Raw genomic sequence first — 22,442 nt, 5'->3', positions numbered from 1 at the left:
GTAGTAGTTAGGATCAATGACTGTAGAGTATACTCCCCATGCATGTGTTACATTTCTAATGCTATGAATCTTCTTCTGCAAACAGCATCTCATTGAAATTTAGTAGCAATAGTTCCATAGCTTGCGTGGCATACTGACGGGTAACTTACATCAATCTGTTTTGATCATGGCAAGGCACCAAAAGTAATAGCAAAATTCCATAGACTTTTGAGGAGACTACACAACTAAAGTAGTCATTAAAGTGCTACTTTCACTGTCGTATCAATAAAAGCTTGCCTTTCAGTAGATGAGCAATTGTTGGAGACATCATTCTGCACTAGAGATTGTAAACAATTTGCTTCTATATAAATAGCTATGACCTCTTACTGCCAAAATCAGTGGTGATATGCATTTTGTATTTAAAATAGGATCTAATCTTTCACACTGTTTCTTTGACAGGCTTTGCTCGTAATCTCTCTGAAGGAAGCAATGCTAACTATACAGAATATGTGGCTACCAGATGGTACCGCTCACCTGAACTCTTGCTTGGGTAAGTACAGTTTGTAGAACTGCCATTATAAATCTTGACTGATTCTTTACATTTTTTTCAAGCACCTTTTGTAAGATTTACCCATGGAGAGCTGTGATTGATTTAAAAGGAAGATTTCAAGAGGCTTCCAGATTTTCATTAGTTTTTGTTCATTTCCAGTAAGTCAGCATGAATCATTGACATGCTGACCTGTCTTGAGCTGAGCAGTGTTTAGCTGATTAAAATAAGAAGCTGAATTGTAACAGATGTACTTCAGATTCCTGCCCCCTTATTCCCTTCAGAAGAGGTTTCCATGGTAGTTCTGTAGCCTGAAGTGTTCCATCAGCCTTGTGGTGGATATCACATAGGAATGGCAGTGCGGCTTTCACCACACTACACTCCTAGTTCTCTTCATCCTTTGGGACAAAACTGTGATATGGTTTTAATTCCAAGTTACCCTTTAGCAGCACTGCTGAAGTGGCTCAAAAGGATAGTGCTAGCTTTCTACTAGTCAGGAAGAATTTATTGAAGGAGGCTGTATAAATCATTTTAATAAAGCATTGAGAAGTTAGTGTTGTATTGCTTGCGACAGCAGTAGTGACATGAGTAGCCTCAGATGGAAAATTTAGTTTTACTCTTTTTATTAATCTGTAAAATGAGTGTTTTACTACCTCACAAGTATAGACAGATTTTCAGATAATATATGAACAAATTCGTAGGACCCAAAGGGCAAAGAAAGAGACAAAAATAACTGGAGGTCTACTATATGTGATCTTTCCATTACTATCAAGTTTAACAGTGTATTATTTTGAGCTACATGATCACTCTCATAGAATATGATTCCTGTCTGTATAGCATATATATGTGCTTATATACCTATGTTCTAGAAATAAGGAATTGGTCACCACAGGATGAATCAAAAAAGTACTGGTCACTGCTAAGATTTTTAAGCAAAACGTTTTATGCTGCTGAGAAACAAGTCTTTGTTGGAAGCTTTGATTAACACTAAACTAGACATTTCTTGAATAGGTAAAGCATAAGGTAATAATTATTCTGTTTATAAAGTCATCCCAGTAGTCCCAGAGCAGTGCTAATCTTAATCAAATTGGTAGGCAGTGCATTGTTATGTGCAGAATAGTATGTTAAAATTGTCACTAAAAACCTCAAAGGTCAGTTTTTCATATTTTGGAAAAAAGATATATTATTAAGCTTCTAGCAAAGTGCATGCGTGCATGTGTGTGTATAAGTATAAGAAAAAACTTGGAAAGAAAGCATGTGGCCGCCTTAGTTACACAACATACACTCTTTACTGTTTTGTCTATAGTAGTAATGAGGATTTAAGAGGAAAGACATGAAAAGCTTGACAGACGTAGTATTAATCTGACCCACAGTTTTCAAAACTGTTTTGTTCCCAAAGGAAATTTATCAGGAATCACGTCTGTTTGTAATTGACTAAATTTGTTTGATTAGCTTGTACAGAAAGGGAGAGGGTATGTGTATTTAATGCATATGACTTCAACTTTGCTGGTGTACATTTTTAATGCCAAGTTTTTCTGGCACAAAGTAATGTCTGTTTCTTGACAATCCTGTTCTATTTCCCAGACACTCATCTTACCCATTCCCCCTTCCCTTGCGTTTGCCAAATCTTTATAAGCATCTAATATTCAAAAATCTTCCCAAGATTATTAAATATATACATTTTAACAAATCCACTTTTACTTTTTCAATTTTTAAAATGTGTCCTAGAGAGGTTTCTATTTTGCAATGAAGTTCAAACATTTCAGGAGAGGAAAGAAATCCCTGCCTAATTATTAACAGAACATCCAAAATCTACTCACTTTGGAAAGCCTCAGGTAACTGTTAGTGGAGTACTCTGTACCCTTTGATGACAAAATATTGCTAAAAGCCAGTAGGTTTTAAGGCATGCCAAATTACTAGATGAAAACATGTTTTAGAGAATCTAATTTGTGCAGGAATAGACTATAGTACTTCTGATTTGTGGTCTCTCTGTCCTGTAGGAGTTATTTCATTTATCCAGCCACATCACTCTTGCGTTGTTTGCCTGTTGTGATCTGACAAGACTGATCTTGAGAGTCAGCTGAACAGGAGTCTCGAGCATGCCTTTTCAGACAAAAAAGTTGCAGTTTACTCTGCCACTGCCTTACAAAAAATGGGTATTCTCTGATTTGTTTCTGTTTGACTACAGAATAAATACTGGAAACTTCCTAAACTATGATTCAGTCTTCCTTTATTCTTGTGAGCAAGGAAAGTTAATGGTTCCTGCCTCAGAGAAGTTTTAACCCGTTCCTCAGTTGTAACCCTACCTTGACTCTCCAATGCCCCAGCCTACAGCAACTTTTTACCCATTTCACATTTCAGTGGAGAAATCTGCCTATTAAAGGGGTTGCAAATAAAGAGGTACTTATTTTTCTGTCATAATAAAAAGGTAGGTTTTTCGGTTGCACTCTCACAAACTTTTTTTTTTACTTACAGAGCCTCAGTTTTCCAGTACAGGCACAGAATATGTTAAGAGCAGATCCTTTGGCTTTTGGCAACACCTTTTTGCATCGGTGTTGCATTTTGTAGGGTGGAAAAAAAACAACCTAGTCCTTCCTTGGCACTCAGACCTGACCTAATGGGTGTGTTGGATTAGCAGCATCACAGAAAGGACAGCCACTCTTAGCAAATCCACAAGTAGTCACTATGTGAGATTAGTAAGGGAATTAAGAACCCACAGAGCCACTGTAGTAATAGTACTTCATGAATTTTGGCATGCTCTGCTTTGCCACTGTCAGCAGTCTATCCCAATGGGGCAAACTTTGATTTTGTGATGTTTGTGAAAGGACTGCAGTGTCTCGTGGCAGATTCTGAAAGGCAAATTTTTCTTGACATTTTGGTGTCCTGCTGCAGCTTTCCTAGCTACCATAGACTCCTGCCCTAGGCATCTCAGTGGGCCTGTAGTTTCACTAAGGCTGTTGGCCAGCTAGAAATGCTTTCTCACCTTCACGTAACTAAACCATCACAAGGGTTAGAGAGTCCTCTGGCCAAGTGTCCTCCTCGTAAAATGAAGTAACTAATCATGAGTAATCAATGGGGAAAAGTCAAATATTTTTTTCTTTAGTCTGAGGGTGTTCTCTCTCTTAACATCTTTAACCATCAACATAAGGAAGGAGCGAAGGAAACTGATTTAGGATAGGATTTGTCATTTGTCACCTGCAATTCCTGATGCTCTCTTATTCCAGAAATAGGCAAGCCAGCTGTAACTTTGAAACCTCTTGAAACAGCAGTTGAGTTGCTGGATTACAAGTTTCAAAAAGAAAAGACTCAGTGAAATATCTTTTCAGTTCAGTCTTTGTTCCAGTCTTTATTCTTTTTATATGCTTTTTCTTTGACAGAAGAAGAATTCTCCTGTCATTCTGCTCAAAACCTAAATATCCAAAAGAGATTTTTGGAATAAGTTGGATGTTTACAAAAATTCTTTACAAATTCAACAAGCAAGAACTTAGGCATACAGAAAAGGAGTTGCTTCAGTCTAGAGTAGGAACAATGAAAAGCCAAAAGCATGTAATGTGTTAGCTCTTGCACAGTTGAGGTAGGTGGCTAAACAAGCTTGCTGAGGAACAGAACCTCAGAGGGAAAATCAGAAACTGTCCAAAAGACTTCTGTGCTTCTTCAGTGTTCATGCCTTTAGATTGAATATTGCAGTAGTCTACCACTCTCTCCTTTTCATACAAACTTCCATTCTCTACATTCCAATTTTCTATACTGCATGTCTTAGAAACCATCCTCAAGCCCATAGTCTCTCCTGACTAGGATATCTATATTGCCTCTTCTTCCATTAAATACCCTTGTATGTAGTCTCAAGAAAAGCTGGTATAGCCCTTACTGGCATAATACTCACACCACTTAGTTTTGATTCTGAGGAATTCCCTACAGCTCTTCATTGCTGACCTAGCTTCTTTTGTCATTAGTAGTTTAAAATACCAGGCGCCATCCTCGCCACCACACTACATTGCTTGCACACACTGAGACCGCCCATCAGAATTTCTCCCCAAAACCCTACCTGTGGCTTTGCTCCAAAACAGGAGTTACTTATTTTATGATGCTTCATGGTTTCCTCACCTGTGGTTTTTAAGGAATAGTTTTCAGGGGTGTTCTGTTTTCTCTCTCATTAAGATTTCACTATACGAGTACTGAAATAAAGATTTCTTATAATTTCTGTTCTCCCAGTGGAAGCCGCGAGATACAAATACAGAATAGAACATACGCACCCAGTATGCCTATCCACCTGTTAAGCACAGTGGAAAATGAAATGTAATGCAGAAGTAGAGCATGGCCATTAAGCCCTGGAGAGAAGGGAAATTAGTACTAGTTTAACTGGGAATGGTAACTGCTTCACAGTCAAAAAGATTCTTCTTGTATGTAAGATTTTTCACAAAGGTAACCAGATTCCAGGGGGTACTTGAGAATTCCTCTCCTGCCTTTTCAAGCAGCATAAGGCAATCTAGGATTAGAAACGGAGGGCTTGGTATTTGAGGTAGCTTCTTTAATATCAAAGTTAATTTTTTTGTGTTGTAAGGAAACAGACCATGGGAAATATGGCAAATAAATTGAAACAGCTCAGTAAGAAGACAGTGTCAGTGAGTGAAAAACATTGTATGTTCACTTTACAGAGCCCCTTATGGAAAGGCAGTGGATATGTGGTCTGTAGGCTGTATCCTGGGAGAGCTGAGTGATGGGCAGCCCTTGTTTCCTGGCGAGAGCGAGATTGACCAGCTCTTTACCATTCAGAAGGTGCTAGGCCCGCTGCCAGCTGAGCAGATGAAGCTCTTCTATAGCAACCCACGCTTCCATGGATTGCGGGTAAGAGAAACCTTTGTTCTTTTTTTTTTTTTTTTCTTCAAGTTACTCACACAATATTTACAGTATTGTCATTGTTGCTGTGAAGGTTCTTTTCATTTACGTTGTGTGTTATCTATTGCATGTGTTTCTGTGTAAGCATAGGATATTTAGATTATAAGGCGTTCATAATTCAAAGTAAAATTCTGATTATACCAGTATTGAGTTTAAAAAATATGTTTGTTTTATAGCTAAAAGTTGATGAAAGATTTTCTTGCATTTCTTTGACTTTTTTTGGCATGCCAGTTAGCATTTATACCCAGCTTAGCATTGCCCTGCCAGATTTGCAGTGTACTGTGAAGTTTAGTGGCATAGCTCCATCAGTTCAAGGTGTGGAAAATTCGTACATGCTGTTTTCAGGCTACTCTGTTGGAAAAATCGGAGGCGTAGATGCTGCTATCATGGCAGAAGAGCTTTTTGCCTTTTGATTTATATTCCTGGAGAGTTGATGTAAGCCATGTGAGTAAAAAAGCTCTTCCTACTGGCAGCCTTGTTCCCCCTTCAGGGATTTGCCAGTACTATGTAATGACAGAGACTCAGTAGTGTGGAGAAGCTGCTGAAGTTGGGATGCGCAATACGGCAAAATCCCAGAAGCAATATATGAGTGATGATAGCTCTGTTACCTTTAACAATATCTGGTCAGTGATTGCACTCATGTTTCCTTGTAATTGAGTTTTGGTTGTTGTTTTTTATTAATGAATGTTGCTTAGAAAGATGAATTTATGATCTTGATGAATAATCTGAAGTCTTTAGTGTAAAATCCTATAAAGAGACAAAGGTTTTAGGAAACCTAATCGGTGCTAAAAACTCAAGATTTGAGTTTTACTCTGTAAAAGAGAAAACTTAAAGAATGAGAAAGAGAGGCAACCGAGTTGTGTTAAAATGTGTTAAAAGTTGCCATAGATTGGGTTTAGTTGATGATGGTAAGAAAATAAATAGTTGGTTTAAAGTATTAGGATAATTGTTTTAGCTACAAGGATAGCTAATTCCTAAGAGATTTTGTTGAAGTTTGTAGATCCTCCATCAGTGGAGGGTTTAAAAAAAAGATTAGACAAGCATTTCTTGCAAGATCCAGTTCATATTTGATCCGGTTTAGAACAGTGGGCTGGATGGGATTTTTTCTTTAAAAAAATTATAACCCCTTATCATGAAAGCAATGCTTTATAAAGTTGTAAGCAAAATAAATTACTGCCTCTTCAACATTATTTTACAGCAGTTCTAGTTAGGCAGTGTAGTGCTCTGTAGTGTCTTAGGATGAGAATGAAGTATCTTTGGTTTGTAGCTTTAAAATACAGTAATTCAAGAAGACAGCATGGACCTAATGTGATTAGCACAGAGTTGAGAGTTATGAGTCTCTGTTCCCATCCTGGATCAACGGTTTATTACTTGGCCTCAGACATGTTGCTGCCTTCTTAGTGCCCCATCTGTAAAGTCAGGATACTAATGATCATGACAGTGACACATGTCTTCTAATACAGAGTAAGTTTTGAACACTGAAGTAAAGACTGAATAATAGTTTAAACATGAAAAATACTACAAAAAAAACGCACTGGTTCGGAATGTGAGATTCACTAGTTAATTAAAAATTTATTGCATGCTATAAGACTACCTTAAAAGTACATTTTGTACTTTTTGTACTTTTTGTACTTGTACTATGTAGCATAGTGCTTAATAGTAGAAGGTTTTCTGTAGCATGGCAGATAGAAAGTATGCCGTGATCATGCAAACGATTATTTACAAGCTGGATCTGGTGCTGGGTATTCACAAGATAGAAACTAGCCCATGATGTGAATTGCTTATCTATATGTTTAGGCTTTGTGAATTTTTACATTACTGTAACTGTGAGTACTACCATATTGTAGCACAGGATTTTAAAAATTCTAATACAAACTCTCCAGCACCACATGCACATGTATACAGATGCACATCTGCAAACTTTTTTGTCTTTTCTTCATGCTAATTTCCTTCATGCATATGTATATATATATACACACGGTTTTCGTTACTCCTGAAGTTTAGGGAGTATTTAGTGATCCTTTTTGGTCCTTTTGAGGAAGAAAACATCCATGGTATGTTGAAGGTCCAAGGAAGTAGAATAATATGGGATCAGAAAGTACCAATAGGCTCATGCCTTTATGGAAAATGTGAGTGGTAATGTAGAGCTATAAATATTGTTCTACAAATAAGTTATAACTAAACTGGAGAATCTGAACAATTCCAGTGAATAGCCATCTCTTATTACTACTTTGCATGGCTTTGACACATTTCCCTGATCATTCCAGTTGTAAAATCTTCTTTGTGATGATCATTCTACATGAAGATAAGAATATTTTGCTATTTAGTTCATGTAAAACATGGAGGAAGCATGGAAGCTTTGCATCACCTAAGTTACTCTCTAAGATCAGCATAGCAGACCTGGACTTAAAAAAAGTTCTCTATCGTTAGTACACCACTTCAAAAGAAAGCAAAGTAAAAGGAAAAATACAGAGACTATTTAGAAACAAATGCATTCAAACGAATGTTCTTTCATTTTCCTTCAAAGCTCAACATAATGTAATTTATGACGAGTAATGCCAGTACAAACCATGGGCAGCAATTCATAGCAGTCTAACACGTACACACATACACATGCAATGCATTTTGCTTCCAAATAAAATGCATTTTTGGAAATGAGTGTTTGTACTGGCTTGCTCTTTGAAGCATAGGTTTGAAGCTAGTATTTAACGTGAGGAAGGTGAATGTGTAAACATGTGCACTTAACTGTAACAATCCCTAGATGTAAGTGAGACCTGAAAAATCCACACAGGAAACTAAAGGGATAAAAGTCTTTAAGACTTCCTGCTTAGTGACGTTTTAGACCAAACATATAGTTCTCATATGTTTTTACACACATAAATGTTTATTTTCATGGGTTTTTTTATTTTTTGTTGCTATTGTCTATCTTAATCACGGACTTGAATTTTCTTGTTTTCTTGTATTTTCAGTGACTTTTAACTATAACTCAGTATTTACTCTGGGTATATTTTTTGTATGACTTAAGCCCATTTGGACATAAAATGATGGCTTTTATGTACCAGTAGTCGAGAACACTGCATGCTTCCTACTGTCAATATTCTTGGTTTGACATGTTAGCTTAAGAGGACTTTTTACAAAATAGATAGGATGTGGAGGGGATCATGCCAGCCTGAATTGAAGCACTTGCATAGCATTAGGCAAGTTCCACAACTCTGGGAACTGCTAACAAAGTGTCTGGACCTCAGTTGTGTAGTTGTGGATATACTGTGATTAATGCCAATAGGCTAGCTGATTGGTGGTTTGGTTTATTTTATTTGTTTTGTTTTTTTCCCCAGAGGCTTCTCTGATATTCAAATGCATAGTTTTCTCTAAAATCAGCGTAAGTTGGGTCCATGAGATTTTTTTAATGCCTCTGTTGGAATTCCAGCCTTTCCAATTCTGAAAACACTGGCATATATCTTGAGTTTTTAAATTTGACGTTATCTCACTGAAATCAAGTTATCTATTTGATTGCTGTCAGTTCAAGGCATGCTCCAGTCTGGAAATTGATCTTTGTTGTCTGTTTCTTTTCAACTAGTTGTATTTGACATTGCATTATAGCAAGTTTTCTTTCATTCAATAAAAGAAAAGATTCTGTCTTCATTTTATTTGACTTTTGCCTTGTTTACAAAACAAGCAAAAAAAACCCCGATTCTGTGCTTTATTTTTTCTTTCTTCAAATCATCCCTGCCTGTCCTGTTCTTCTTTCGAAACAGGGCTAGTTTCAAATCCTGCCTTCATCGGGTTTTGTCCAGACTCTAGTTGACAAAAGATGCCCTCCAGCAGTGTGCACTGCTCATGGTATTGCCAGTTCTTACTGCAGCATGACCACAGGAGTAATCCTGAACCTTAAACCTTTGAGGTTTTGATATTTTTCACTAAAAATGTTTTGGAATTGTCTGTTAATTTTTGGTATTTAATTAGTACTGTGTTTGCACACTCAAATTCTCACAAAGCTATTTTCAGTCTTTTAAAAAAATATGTATTACTTGTGTTATTTCTGAATCTATTTTAAATCTCCCATCTCTTGTCAATCATAATGCCACAAACACATTTATGAATTGAAGTTGATTGTTGCTCATTTGAGAGAGGTTCCTTGACCGCCCTACTAATCAAGAATCCTTTCTTTGGTTGACTAGATGCATATCATACACCGACAGTTATTTGTTTCGTTACAATCTTTTGTCATGTTTCATGAACCACTAACTTTTTCAGTGCATATGATTCCCATTAACTATATGCCTTGATTCACTGTGTAGTCTCTATTTTTTTTGAAACATTGCATTAATGTATACCTTGTTTACATTCTCAGTATATTTATGCTATATTATTTTTACAGTTTCCAGCAGTCAATCATCCACAGTCTTTAGAGAGAAGATACTTGGGAATTTTAAGTGGTGTATTGCTTGATCTTATGAAGGTAGGAAAATACATTTTATTTTCTGTCTGTAATATGTAGGGAAAAATGTGACTTTCAATCTTTGTTTCATAATGTAATACATCATAAAAGTACTTGTGAACTTCCTTTTGAGATCTTTGATATCACCATTTTTTGCAGCAAGGCTTGATATTTCCTAGGATTCAGAAAAACACCCCTTGCCAATGCCAGGAGAGTCTGTTCAAATTTGACTGATTGGATAAGCAATATATAGTCCAGATAAAAGAATCACCATCATTTGCAGCAATATGCATTCACACTGATATACATTCAGATGCTCAGGTTACCTTAATAATGCTGGAGTTTGAGCTCGCAACTCTTCATAAATTTAAATAAATCCACAGAGTATTAGACTGACCTGAGTTGTTGTTCATTTGTTTTTGGGTAAGCATGAGGATGTGGATAGCTGTCAAAGACAAAGTTGACTCACATTAAATTTTTTCTTTACCTAATCCCTTAATCTGCTTGCTGTCACTCACCTCTACACAGCGTGTATGTGAAGTTACTCTTCAGTCCCGTTTTGGAAGAAGTCAGCTAGATACCCATAGCCAAACTGGGATATGATCCTGAGATATTTTCTTACAGGGGATCAGAAGAAGCTGACTCCCCTCAAAATGGCAACTATAAAGCATTGTGCTATGCATTTGTGCCATATTCCTGGGTATGCAATGCATATTGTTGTCCTTATTATTGTACTATAAAAACATCACCGTGGTAAGATGCAGTAAAGCCCTCCCATTATTTCATCCACAGTAAACTGGAAAGAAAAAAAAAAAGTCAGTGTCAAAAATTAGGTTTAGAATCACAGACATACCCCCTAAGAATTAAAGGCGATCTGGTGCAGATATGAAGTGTCGATATGGCTAATCAACTCTAAATGAATTGTGCAATCCCAAGCCCAACTGCACCAGTTGTCTTGGAAACCAGAGGTCATCTGCTTTGGGGTATACTTGGGTGTTTATTTGCTTTTAGCAGCACTTGGTGTAGCCAGCAGAAATCCACCAAATTTGCTCTCCTCTTTTTCTTTAACACAACTGGTTCAAATCACTTTCATTTAATCTCCCTGCCTTATGAAGAGAATCAACATAGCTTTTATCTTGGCTTCATGGAGTCCATAAAATTAGGTACCTAGGTGCATGTAATTGCTTGGTTTTGGTATTATACATTCTCCTGTATTTTCTAATTCACAGAAACTTTTTTCTGGCATCATAGTCAGCTGTAGCTCAAGCTGTAGTAGCATATGTTGCAGAACAGCAATTTCAAGATCGTTCTTCAGACCATGGTTACACATGCTGGGGTGGAGTTTATTTTCATTTTATCCTGATTTTTATGTTATATCTCAATGTCTTTTGGGTTCTTTTGCTGTGATTTAAAAGTTACAAAGTTGTGAAATGAAGCACTTGAATTTTAGGGAAACACAGGTTTCCAAATAATTCCATTCCACTTTAAATAATTATTTTCAACTTTTCTGTCTGTATTTCTCCCTAGAAGGTGAGAAAGGTCAGGGATTCTGTAGAGGGAGTATTTTGTGTTTGACCTACATTACTTAAATCAGGAGTTGGAACATGGTTAAAGAATGAGCAAAGACTACAAGAAGAGAAGAGACGAGACTTGTGGTTAAGTTGCATGCTACAAATGCTGCACATACTTTGCTGTATGCCTGTCTCTTCTCCAGACGCTGGACCGTCTGGCACATATCTATGGTTGGTGTGTTCCTCATTATCTGCATTCCCAGGGACCTCAGGTCTGATTACTAGATTACTGAATAATCCACACTTCAATTTATGTCAGCTAAAGTAATGAGCTCTTGATATACCTCTATTTAGAGAGCATTTCTGGACTAAGTTAATGAAGAGGCATCCATTTGGCCCCGTTGCTTTGTTGCTCCTCTCCTTCACAAATCATGCTGCTTCGCAAGCATGCATTTGGGAGTTGGGAGCTGCATGTGATGACTTGGGCAAAAAATATGTTGAGTATTTCCGTCTTTTTCATATCATCTGTCATTCAGTTGTCTTCCCCCCTTCAGCAGGAGACATCCATTTTCTCTGAGCTTCCGTTTACTACTGGAATACTCATATAACTCCTTCTTTTTACCTTTTGATGTTCTTCACTTGCCAGCTGGACTTTGGCCTTCTGAAGTGGCCTGTCCTTTGTGCTAATGCAGTGCTTTTATAGTCCTCCTCTGTATCCTGTCCTAACTCTGGTTCTTATACACTCCCATTTTGCATTTTTGTTCATTAAGAAGCTCCCTGTTTAGCCAACCTGACCTTATGCTAAATTTTGTGGTCTTCTGTGCAATAAGATGCTTTATTCCTGAACTCTCAAGAAATTTTCTTCAAAAATCAAGTGGCTTTCGTCGACACCTTTCCTCTATGGCAGTTTTTCAGGAGATTCTGCCCAGAAATTCTCTATAGAAGCTAAAATTTGCTCTCCTGGAGTCCTGGGTCCTATCCCTGATACTAATATTCCCACCCTTCCTTTGAATCCTAACTGTAATCGTCTCATGGTCGGTACAGCTTAGACTGCCTTCTGTGATCAGATTTGTCACCAGTACTTTACTGTTGGTGAGTAGATCAAGTAGAGTGAAGTCCTACCCTTGGCTGATTTGCCTCTCCAGCAGCTGCACTAGGAAATTGCCACAAATGTAAGTCTAGAAATCTCCTGGATCATCTACACAGGCTGGATGTCTGGATAGTTGAAGCCTGCCATGAGGATGAAGACCTGTGATCAGGAGACTTCTGCTTGTTCTTGTAGAGAGTTGTCCTCTTCATCATCTTCATGCTCTTCAATCCATAGTTGGTAGCAAAACCCTCACCATAACATCACAAATGTTGCTTTCCCTTCTAATTTTGACCCAGAGACTGTCAATGGATATACCTTCTGTTTCATGTTAGCATTTGATATCATCTAGGAACTCAATTATATGGAGTGCTGCTCTTCTCCCTCCCCACCCCCTTCCTTCTGAAGCCAGCTGTACCCATCAGTGACCATGCCTCAGCCATGAGCCCCGTCCCACTACTTCTGTGATTCCAGGCAGGTTCACAGCCTTGATTCCCTATGAATTTTCAGTTCTTCTTGCTTGTGGTCCAGGCTCTGCAAGTTAGTTTACAGGCACCTGACGGAAGCCTCTGAACATCCTCTCTTCTGAGGAGGAATGTGGTAATCACATGTGGCCTTCTCGTGTTTATTTGGGCCATTTGAGCCACTGTAGTGATGAGCACCAGAAAAAAAAGGGAGAAAGAAAAAGTTAATAATTCAGTACACAGTTTGTCACTTGAGAAAGGAAGATACGCTTACTGTATGACCAAACTACATAGGAACATCATTTACCAATTTGCTTTTTTTCCTGAGTGTTTTCCATTTTGGAATGCAGGGATCCTATGAAGGGAAAACTAGTTTATGGTCAAGTGGCTGAGTACTATGTTAATGCATATACAGATAGACATTTTGTGTGTGTATACACATGCACATATGCATATATACACATAGTGTTGCTCTCTCCTCAGTCTATATAGAATCATAGAATGGTTAGGGTTGGAAGGCACCTTCAAAGGTCATCTAGTCCAACCCCCCTGCAAGGAGCAGGGACATCTCCGACTAGATCAGGTTGCTCTGAGCCCCATCCAACCTGGCCTTGAATGTTTCCAGGGATGGGGTATCCACCACCTCTCTGGGCAACCTGTTCCAGTGTTCCACCACTCTCATTGTAAAAATTTTTTTCCTTATATCTAATCTAAATCTACCTCCCTCTATTTTGAAACCGTTACCCCTAGTCCTATCACAACAGGCCCTACTGAAGAATGGTTTGGGTTGGAAGGGATCTTAAAGATCATCTAGTCCATCCCACCTGCCCTGGGCAGGGACACCTTCCACTAGACCAGGTCGCTCAAAGCCCCATCCAGCCTGGCCTTTGACACTTCCAGGGATGGGACATTCACAATTTCTCTGGACAACCTGTTCCTCACCATCCTCACAGTGAATAATTTCTTCCTGACATCTCATCTAAGTCTACCCTCTTCCAGTTTAAAGCCATTACCCCCTGTCCTATCACTACCTGCCCTTGTCAAAAGTCCCTCTCCAATTTTCTTGTAGGCTCCCTTTAGGTAAAAAATAGCTATTCTTTTTTGTTAATAGCCATTCAAAATTTTATCTTTGCTGACAGTTGTACATGTTCAAATATTTCAAGATAAATTTTATATTTCTCTGTTCCTGCAAGAAACCTTTCAAACTTATCAAAATACCCAACCTACTGGTTTTCAATTTTGTGATTTAATATTTTCTACATGTAAGAAAGTGTCTTTGTTTAGAATCACAGCAGATCTAACAGAATTATAAGGCAAATGTTATTCTAAGTGAATTGTAAACAGTTTAGATGATTCTTTCAAAATATGGGTGGACTTGAACCCCAGAAGTAAAAACTAGAACTCTTATATTTGTGTATTTTTAAAAATATTAACTTTAAACCACTATTTTTTTTTGTATAAGAATGTTCTCATATGCTTGTTTTGTTTGTTTGTAAAGCCTGTTTCATTGTAGCATTTTGTTACTGGTAAATTTAATATTTTTCATTCTAAACAACATTGTTGTAAGGTATATCCTGAAAAATATGTTTAAAATATATATATTTTAAACATGTAGAGGTATATATGTAAAACATATTTTTACATTTTTAGATTTTTTATTTTAAACATATTTTAAGCATACATATATGACTATATATGTATGTGTATATATATAATATACATATGGCATATGTATCTTTCATAATAAGCGAGCCTGAGGCCTTTCATCTCTTAGGTAGAACATAGCATTTTTAAAGTTATTGGTTTTTATCATATATAATGTAATGAAATATGAAATTATTCTGGCACTTAACGTCTAATCGCAGAAACTCTGGAGATTAAAGTACTGTCCCAGTAATGTTCTTTATTTTGTTATATTTTTTACTGATGCAAATACAGATACTAACATTTAAACTTTGGGATTTGTTTTCCAAAGAACTTACTGAAGTTAGATCCAGCAGATAGATATTTGACAGAACAATGTTTGAACCATCCTTCGTTTCAAACCCAAAGACTCTTGGATCGTTGTGGAAGCTCACCTTCACGGTCAGCTAAGAGAAAACCTTACCACGTAGACAGCAACACATTATCTAACAGGTAAAGATAATCATGTCACCATCATCATTGACATTTGCTCTGCCAATGAATGAGTTGCTACCATGCTTACATACATTATTTCCAAGAAAAGAAAAGTAGTCCTTTGACAGTTTAGATACGTTGAGACATAAATACTTTTCCGTGTTGCCTTACCGAATAAAGGAAGTAGAGACAGTTTCATTGTATTATAGCTATTCAAGCTAAAGTCTTTGCTAACTTTCTGCATCAGGCTGATGCTTCTTGAAAAACACCAAAGACAACATTCATGACATTTCTGCATATGACAAAGGAAAAATAAGTTGTCTTACCCATCTTAAAAAAATGTTAGCCTTTTTCTTGAACAACAGTAGGAATTTTGTGGCTTGGAGGATGCCTGAGATTCAAAAGGATATTTGCTCTTTTCTTTGGAATGCTACTGTTACTGCACACGTGCAAATCTGTCCAAGGTTTCGATATTTGAAAGTTCAAAATTCACACAGATTTTTAGCAGCTAAGTATCTTGAAAATTCTGCACATTGGTCACACTCGAAATTGAGAATGAACAGAATTTTGTCTGCAGTTACAGTTATGATTGAAGTCTAGTCTACTTGAACTTAAAGCACAGTGTATTTGCTCAGTGACTCCATTTTTGAACCCACATAGCTTGAGAGAAGCCACTTGATTTTAATACATCAACAGACCAGGTTGACTAGTGGGTAAAATACTTAAGCCTCATTGTATTCCTCTGATAAAAGCTTTCGTAAAGGTCGCCTTCTGAAGGGCAGAATGATAGCGGCTTTTAATCCTAGACATGTTTTTCCTTAGCTCTTCCTGTAAGATTAAAAAAATTATTCCTCATGTTAAGATTTGAGAGAATGACATTACAGTCTATACTTTTTCACAGACAGACACCAAAAAGTTTTAGCTGTAGATAGTTATGATAGAAGTTTTACCATTAGAGATGCGGCATCAGAAGGGAAACCTTGGATCCATGGGAAGCTTTTTATCTAATACAGAGGCTTGCCTAGCCGCATGATTTAAAATTACTAAGTTCCGTGTATCCCTAAGTTTTAAAAAAATATACTTCCTTTTAATTAAAAAATATTTAAACTGGCATTAAAATTGCTAAATTTCTGGAAACTGTAATAGAGTACATAATTAGATCACTGAAAATGGGTAATACAAAAATCCTAAGTATAAAAATTGTTAGCATTTTCCAGTTACAATTATCAACAAGATTCACAAAGGTACAGACTCATCTGTACAGTCAGCTCTCACTTTGTCCCTCAGAATATATCTGAGTTACATTATCATAGATTTGATACAGAAATAAGTTATATCTGTTCATAACCAGCCTAAGTCCCTCAAGGCTAACAAGTACAACTGCAGCACTGCTCCATCATGGCTAGTTTGCAAGGCCAGCACAAGTCCAGAAGCAGAACTGGTTTTATGCTAGAGATAATAAATCCTGCTGAAATAAATTCAGGCTGAGTGTTTGCAGAACCTACTTGTATCCCAGTCCCGTAATCCCCAAACCAGGAGAGCTGGAATGTAGAGCGGAGATTAAGGACATAATCAGATAGCTCTGCACCAAGTCAGTCTGGTTGCAGAACATTTCAGGTGCAGCTCTGGGGATGAATTAGTGTGCCAAGAACTGGGATAGTGCCAGTTTCTACAAAAGTTGGAGTTCCTGTGGTAGACCTGGTTTACACTTGGTGTTACAAGACTTGCTCTGCTGCACTGAGCTCAGACTCACTCCATCTGGATGTCTTTACCAGCACAATAACCTCTTTTCCCCCTCCTCTTCCCTCCAAATCAGACATACATTAGCTGGCCTGGAGCATTGATTGTATCAGGTTTTTTTGACAGTGCTGACATACTTTATTGTTCTACCTTCACTTTGATATGCCAGGTGTATTTAAGATTTTTTTTCAAATGATTTTTTTTCAGAGGCTAATTTTCAGTGTAGTGCTTACATTATTGATGTGCACATATATTACTCACACACGTGCATCAATGTGTAATTATATGTTGGAATTTCTATGACTGGATTTTATATCTTCTTTTTTTTTTGTCAGCAAAATCCATTAACCAAAGCTGAGTTTGTCCATCAGGATATAACCAGAAAGAAACAACAATGTACTAACACTTTCAAATCTGTTATTTTAGTGGAGCTTTTGATGGCTAGTTGGCAGTATTTGATCTTACTGCAGTTAAATTTTGTGGTTTTAAATGGCAACTCCCTTCTGAAATGAGTGTACTTTTGTTGAAGTTATTAATACAGGAATATGTACTCTGGTATATTAATGCTTCTTTATGCATTTTAATGTAGAAATCAAGCCAGCAAAAGTTCTGCTTTGCAGTCACACCACAGATCAAACAGCAAGGATATGCAGACACTAGGCGTTGGCGGGCCAAGAGAAGAGGGTCTTCCAGCAAATGAAAGCTTTTTAAATGGAAACCTTCCTGGAGCTGCACATAGTCCAATGCATACAAAAAAATCAGGCAACACACCTGGATCTGGCAACAAGGATCTAACCAATAATAACATGCCGCACCTTCTCAGCCCAAAGGAAACAAAGGCAAAAACAGAATTTGATTTTAATGTTGACCCAAAAAGTTCAGAAGGTTCAGGCACAAAGTACTTGAAGTCTAACACCAGATCTCAGCAGAACCGGCACTCGTTTATGGAAACTTCTCAAGGCAAAACTGGGACACTGCAACCCGGCGATAAGCACAGTCGCCACAGCTATATTGATACTATCCCACAGTCTTCTAAGAGTCCTTCCTATCGGACAAAGTCAAAGAGCCATGGCGTTCTGACAGACTCGAAATCCGTGGGCAACCTTTCAGAGGCCAGGGCCCAAGCTGCAGAACCAAACAGCAGTAGGTATTTTCCATCCAGCTGTATGGACTTGAACTCTCCTACCAGTCCAACTGCTCCTCGACACAGTGATAACAGAACTTTGCTCAGTCCATCCGGGAGGAATAACCGCAGTGAGGGTACCCTGGACACCCGAAGACCGTCAACTAGACACTCCAAAACAATGGAGGAGTTAAAACTGCCAGATCACATGGATGGAAGCCATTCCCACTCTCTATCTGCTCCACATGAATCTTTTTCCTATGGTCTAGGTTATACCAGTCCTTTTTCTTCACAGCAGCGCCCTCATAGACACTCTATGTATGTGAGCCGGGACAGAGTGAGGTCAAAGGGCTCAGAGGGTGGCTTAAGCATAGGGCAAGGGATGGCAGCCAGAGCAAACAGCCTGCAACTGTTATCTCCACAGGTGCAGCATAAGTCACTCACAAGATCTGTTGGCTCGTCACGAGAAGACTGTACAGAAGATACTAATAGGGTTAGTTCAAAATATTGCCTATTATGGAGGCTTACCTTCCTCTCTTTACTTTGTGTGGGGATAGTATCCTGGTTTCTGTCTTCTATTTGTTTGCAGTTATTTATTTATTTGTCTTGTTGTAAGCCAAGGGATGCTGTGATTTTTTTCAGAAGGCTAAATATTTCAAGTGTAAAATGAGAGGCTATTTTAAAAAATGGACTATGAATACCATTCTCTTAAAGTATCCGAATGTGAAAACAGAAAAATTTGTTCCCAAAGTTAAAATTTCATTAGTAGTTCATAGTCTTTGGTTATGTTGTCTGATGCCAGTTTTATCATATTGTTTTGCTTAATTAACCTTCTCATATGTGTTTTTATTTAGCTTTTCTTGTATGTATTTCTGTTATGAATGCTAATGTTAATTTTTGAAGTGAGCTTTTCACTTGCTTATAGTAGGACATTATTGCTGAAATGCCATAATTTACTAGAGGAATATTAAAACTTGCAATATTTCTCTTGATTAGTATGATAAATAACTGGAGTAGTCTAGAGATTTTGTGTTGGAGAAGCCACTGGTAAATTGGCTCGTTACAGTGATTACTATCTCTAGATACCTTGCTGTATTTTATTGTGAGCATTATTTAATGAGTAGAGAAAGGGCCAGTTCTGGTGTTGATTTACATTCCTTACACAACACTTCTGAATTATCTGATATTTTACACATCAGATGTATAAGGGTTACTGCATTTGTCCCCAGATCTTTAAATTGCTATACCATTGATCCAAATTGGAGCAAAATGGTGCAGATGGATGTACAAAAATGAGTGCTTTGTTTCTCTGTACGTGTATCTGTGGTAAAGTGACTTCTAAGGAGAGAACATCTAGGTCAGATTTGTTGACAAATTGAAGGAAGACAAAGATCTGAGAATATTATTTAAGGTTTAAAAATTTTGCTTTTAGAGACTAAAAAAACTCTACCTACTTAGTTTATGTAAGAAATCTGTGTAGCTGACTTGACAGTGGTCTACAAGTACCATAAAAAGAGTTTTTAGGCAGTGGTTGCCTCTTCAGTTAAGTAGAGGAAAAAAGGCATAATACATTTTTTCATTCTTACCACATCTCCTCCATTCAGCATTATGTATTCACACATGAGAAAAGATCTCATCAAAATAAGAGAAATCCAGTGGTTGTTTTTTTTTTAAAAAGCGACCTATAGAAGAGGTTACAGCAGCTCCATTTCAAAACCAGGTTGTTTTTTTTTCTTTTTGTAGTCATTTTTCTCTGTCTCTCATTTCAATCATGTTAAATGTAACTTGCTTTTCAGGATGTTACTGTAGAAGGGCAATAACACTAAGATTTGAATTTTTGATAATAAAAGCTCATTCTTCAGAGCATTAGAATCTTTTTCTGCATAATGGAGAAGATATTAATTTGATAAGTAATCTTAATTTTTCCATACTATGTAGAGGCAGATTGTTTTTATCAGATCATTCTTTGTCTTTTGACAATTAGTTGACAAATTTTTATTTCAATTAGAAAAATTGATGTGTATCTTAATGCTTATGTTTTTGTTCATTTTGGTTTGCTTTGGAATGCCTGATCGTTTATAAAGACCTTGCCTTTATCTCTTATAGTCAGTGTTTTTAAACTCAGGCCTTCCATTAATGCTTTTAAATTTGTATTTCAACAATCAGAAGTCTGAAAGGAAATGGATGGCAGGTCTGTAAATTCCCAAAGCTGTTTTTGTTTGTTTATACTACTTTTAATGACAAATCAGAATTAAATTGTCAGTCGTCTTAGGCCTCATAAAGGCATGTCCACAAAGAAGTCATTCTTTGGCTCCTTCCTATTCCCTCCCCTCCTCCCCCTCCCCATTTTTTTTTTTTTTTTTTGCTACATTCTGCAAATGTAGCAGAAATCAGAAAATTTAACGTCGCTCAGGATTACTGAACTAAAAAAAAAACCAGGAACAATATAAGTGTTCTCAAAAGTTCTTTATTTTCCTATTATTTCTTTTGCATTCAGTTCTACTGGTTCTCTCTCTGCTTGTATTTTGTGAAGATTCCTCACTTCCATGTTTCTAGTTTCTCATTCATTTTCTCTTTAGCTCTACCGAGTCTTTTTAAAGAAAAACATTTTTTATTTGCCGGGCTTTAAATCTTACTCGAAAAAAAAGAAAAAAAAAGAAAACAAGATTCACATTCAGTGTTAGTTTTAGGGCTTTTCAAGTCTCAGCACAATAGTTTTGTTTTAAGGGTTCTTTTTTGTTTTAAATTGAATGTACACAAAAGGGGGCAAGCAGAAGAAAATCAAGTGCAAGTTGCTATTACTGTCTCATATTTGTAACTTAACTGCTGACAAAGAAGAGATATCTTACACAAGTAGTAATTTAATCAAATGCTTCAGCCTTTTGTAAATTTTAGAAGAGTCAAACTGTGCTTTAAAGCATTGTTTTAGTTGCATTTCTCATCTTGGCAGAGTTTCAAGGGTTGTTTTATCTTGTGACAGTGAGGCCAGATCTTTATTAATAAAAGGCAAAATAGATTTTGCAAATCACTCATAGTGAATTGAAATCCTAATTTTTAATGCTTGTTGAGTTTTTTTGTGGTTTTGGTTTTTTAACCTTTGTCCTTCTTGGACATTCTATATTTAAATCCATATGGGGGTGTCAGTACAGTTTCCTGTGGGGTCTTGTAGAGAGCACTGAATTTTTTCTGGCCAGTCTGTACTGTGGGAAGAGTTGCAGCATCTGGTTCATTTAAGCATCATACTTGGTGGCAAATTATGTGCATAGGGATGTTTCCAAGGGCGTACTTAAGCTTTTGCTTGAGGTACCTTCCAGGAAATAGTGTATTCGGAAAAACAGAGTAAATTAGAGGTAATTATATTCTTTTTGCAATCCTGACTTAACTATTTCGCTTACAGATGTCTCAGTTCAGGAACCACCTCTTATTACAGTAGATTTTGTGACTGTTGGTACCTCTAGGTACTACTGTATCACAGCTGATAAGAGGTAGTGCTTTGATGTTGCAATTAACACAAATTATATATATGCATTTCCTGTTTGCTTTTTAAAAATTGCCAGTAGCAGAGTGACCAGATTTCATCAGAAATTAAAATAACAATGCTTCCAGTAAAAGATTCCTCCAGAGATGTTACAACTGCATTTGATTCACGGCAAAAATCTGAGGGTCTGAATCACGCTCAAGTCTTTAAAATTGCAACTAAGAGGCAAACGTTTGTTAATGCCATTTTTGTAATTTTGGAAAAAGCAAGCAAGCAGTAAAACCAAATAATTCTTGATTACATAGTCTGTAATTTGATATAGGCAGTTATTAATAACATGAAAGGAAAATAGCGTGTGGTTGAATTTGGTGTCTCTTGCTTGTGTATGTTGGTTAAAAACTGCAAATCAGTTATAGTCTTTCATTTTAAATAGTTGATTGTTCTTTTGTTTAGGGTGGAGCATATCATGATCCACACACAGAAGATGGAGCATCTACTAAGGAAAATAGAATTCTGTATAATGACCCTGTTCCAAGAAGAGTTGGCAGCTTTTACAGAGGTAATTTTATGGTGGATCTTTCAAAATTAAACAAGAATTTTAACATGGAATATAAATTAAGTAGTGGAAATGGATAATGAGAACTAAAATGAGCAACTAAAAAAGTTTACTGGAAAAAGAATTGTTACCCGACTTTCAGAGACTGGGTTCACCTCCTAGGTTGTGTGCAGTAACTGTACTATTATCATATTATCTACTTGCAAATGATAACTCACTTTGCTTGAAAAGTCTCTCCAGTGCAGTATCTTGTAAAGCAGAAGATAATTTATCAGAGGGAGTTGAACAAAATAAATTAATATTACCAGAATAAACATAAATTAATGTTTTTAATTCATATTTTAAATTCTTATTAAACACCTTTGTACTAAGAGCACATTGACATACTTACTGATCTATTTCAGATGCTGTGGTGCATGGAACTGTAATGCTAGTTTTTTGTTGCTGGAAACCTATATTCTTTTTTTTTTTTGTTCAGACTTACTGAAGATCAGGGTTTTCTACA

General features: G+C 36.9%; 1 protein-coding gene across 2 annotated transcripts in view; it reads left to right on the top strand.

Annotated features, from left to right (window-relative positions):
• The window catches only part of CDKL5 (cyclin dependent kinase like 5), a 143,070-nt gene that overhangs the window by 97,335 nt on the left and 23,293 nt on the right, over positions 1–22,442 (top strand). For both annotated transcript variants that reach the window (XM_086767554.1, XM_086767546.1), the window contains exons 8-13: positions 439–529; positions 5,182–5,371; positions 9,801–9,881; positions 14,898–15,058; positions 17,370–18,396; positions 21,835–21,940. In XM_086767554.1, coding sequence (XP_086623680.1) covers positions 439–529; positions 5,182–5,371; positions 9,801–9,881; positions 14,898–15,058; positions 17,370–18,396; positions 21,835–21,940 — 1,656 coding nt within the window. The remainder of the gene's footprint in view (positions 1–438; positions 530–5,181; positions 5,372–9,800; positions 9,882–14,897; positions 15,059–17,369; positions 18,397–21,834; positions 21,941–22,442) is intronic.

This window comes from Chlamydotis macqueenii, chromosome 1, assembly GCF_036417535.1.
Source record: "Chlamydotis macqueenii isolate bChlMac1 chromosome 1, bChlMac1.mat, whole genome shotgun sequence".
Taxonomy (NCBI): domain Eukaryota; kingdom Metazoa; phylum Chordata; class Aves; order Otidiformes; family Otididae; genus Chlamydotis; species Chlamydotis macqueenii.
Note: the sequence above shows the minus strand (reverse complement) of the source record. Positions and strands in the feature narration are given on the sequence as shown.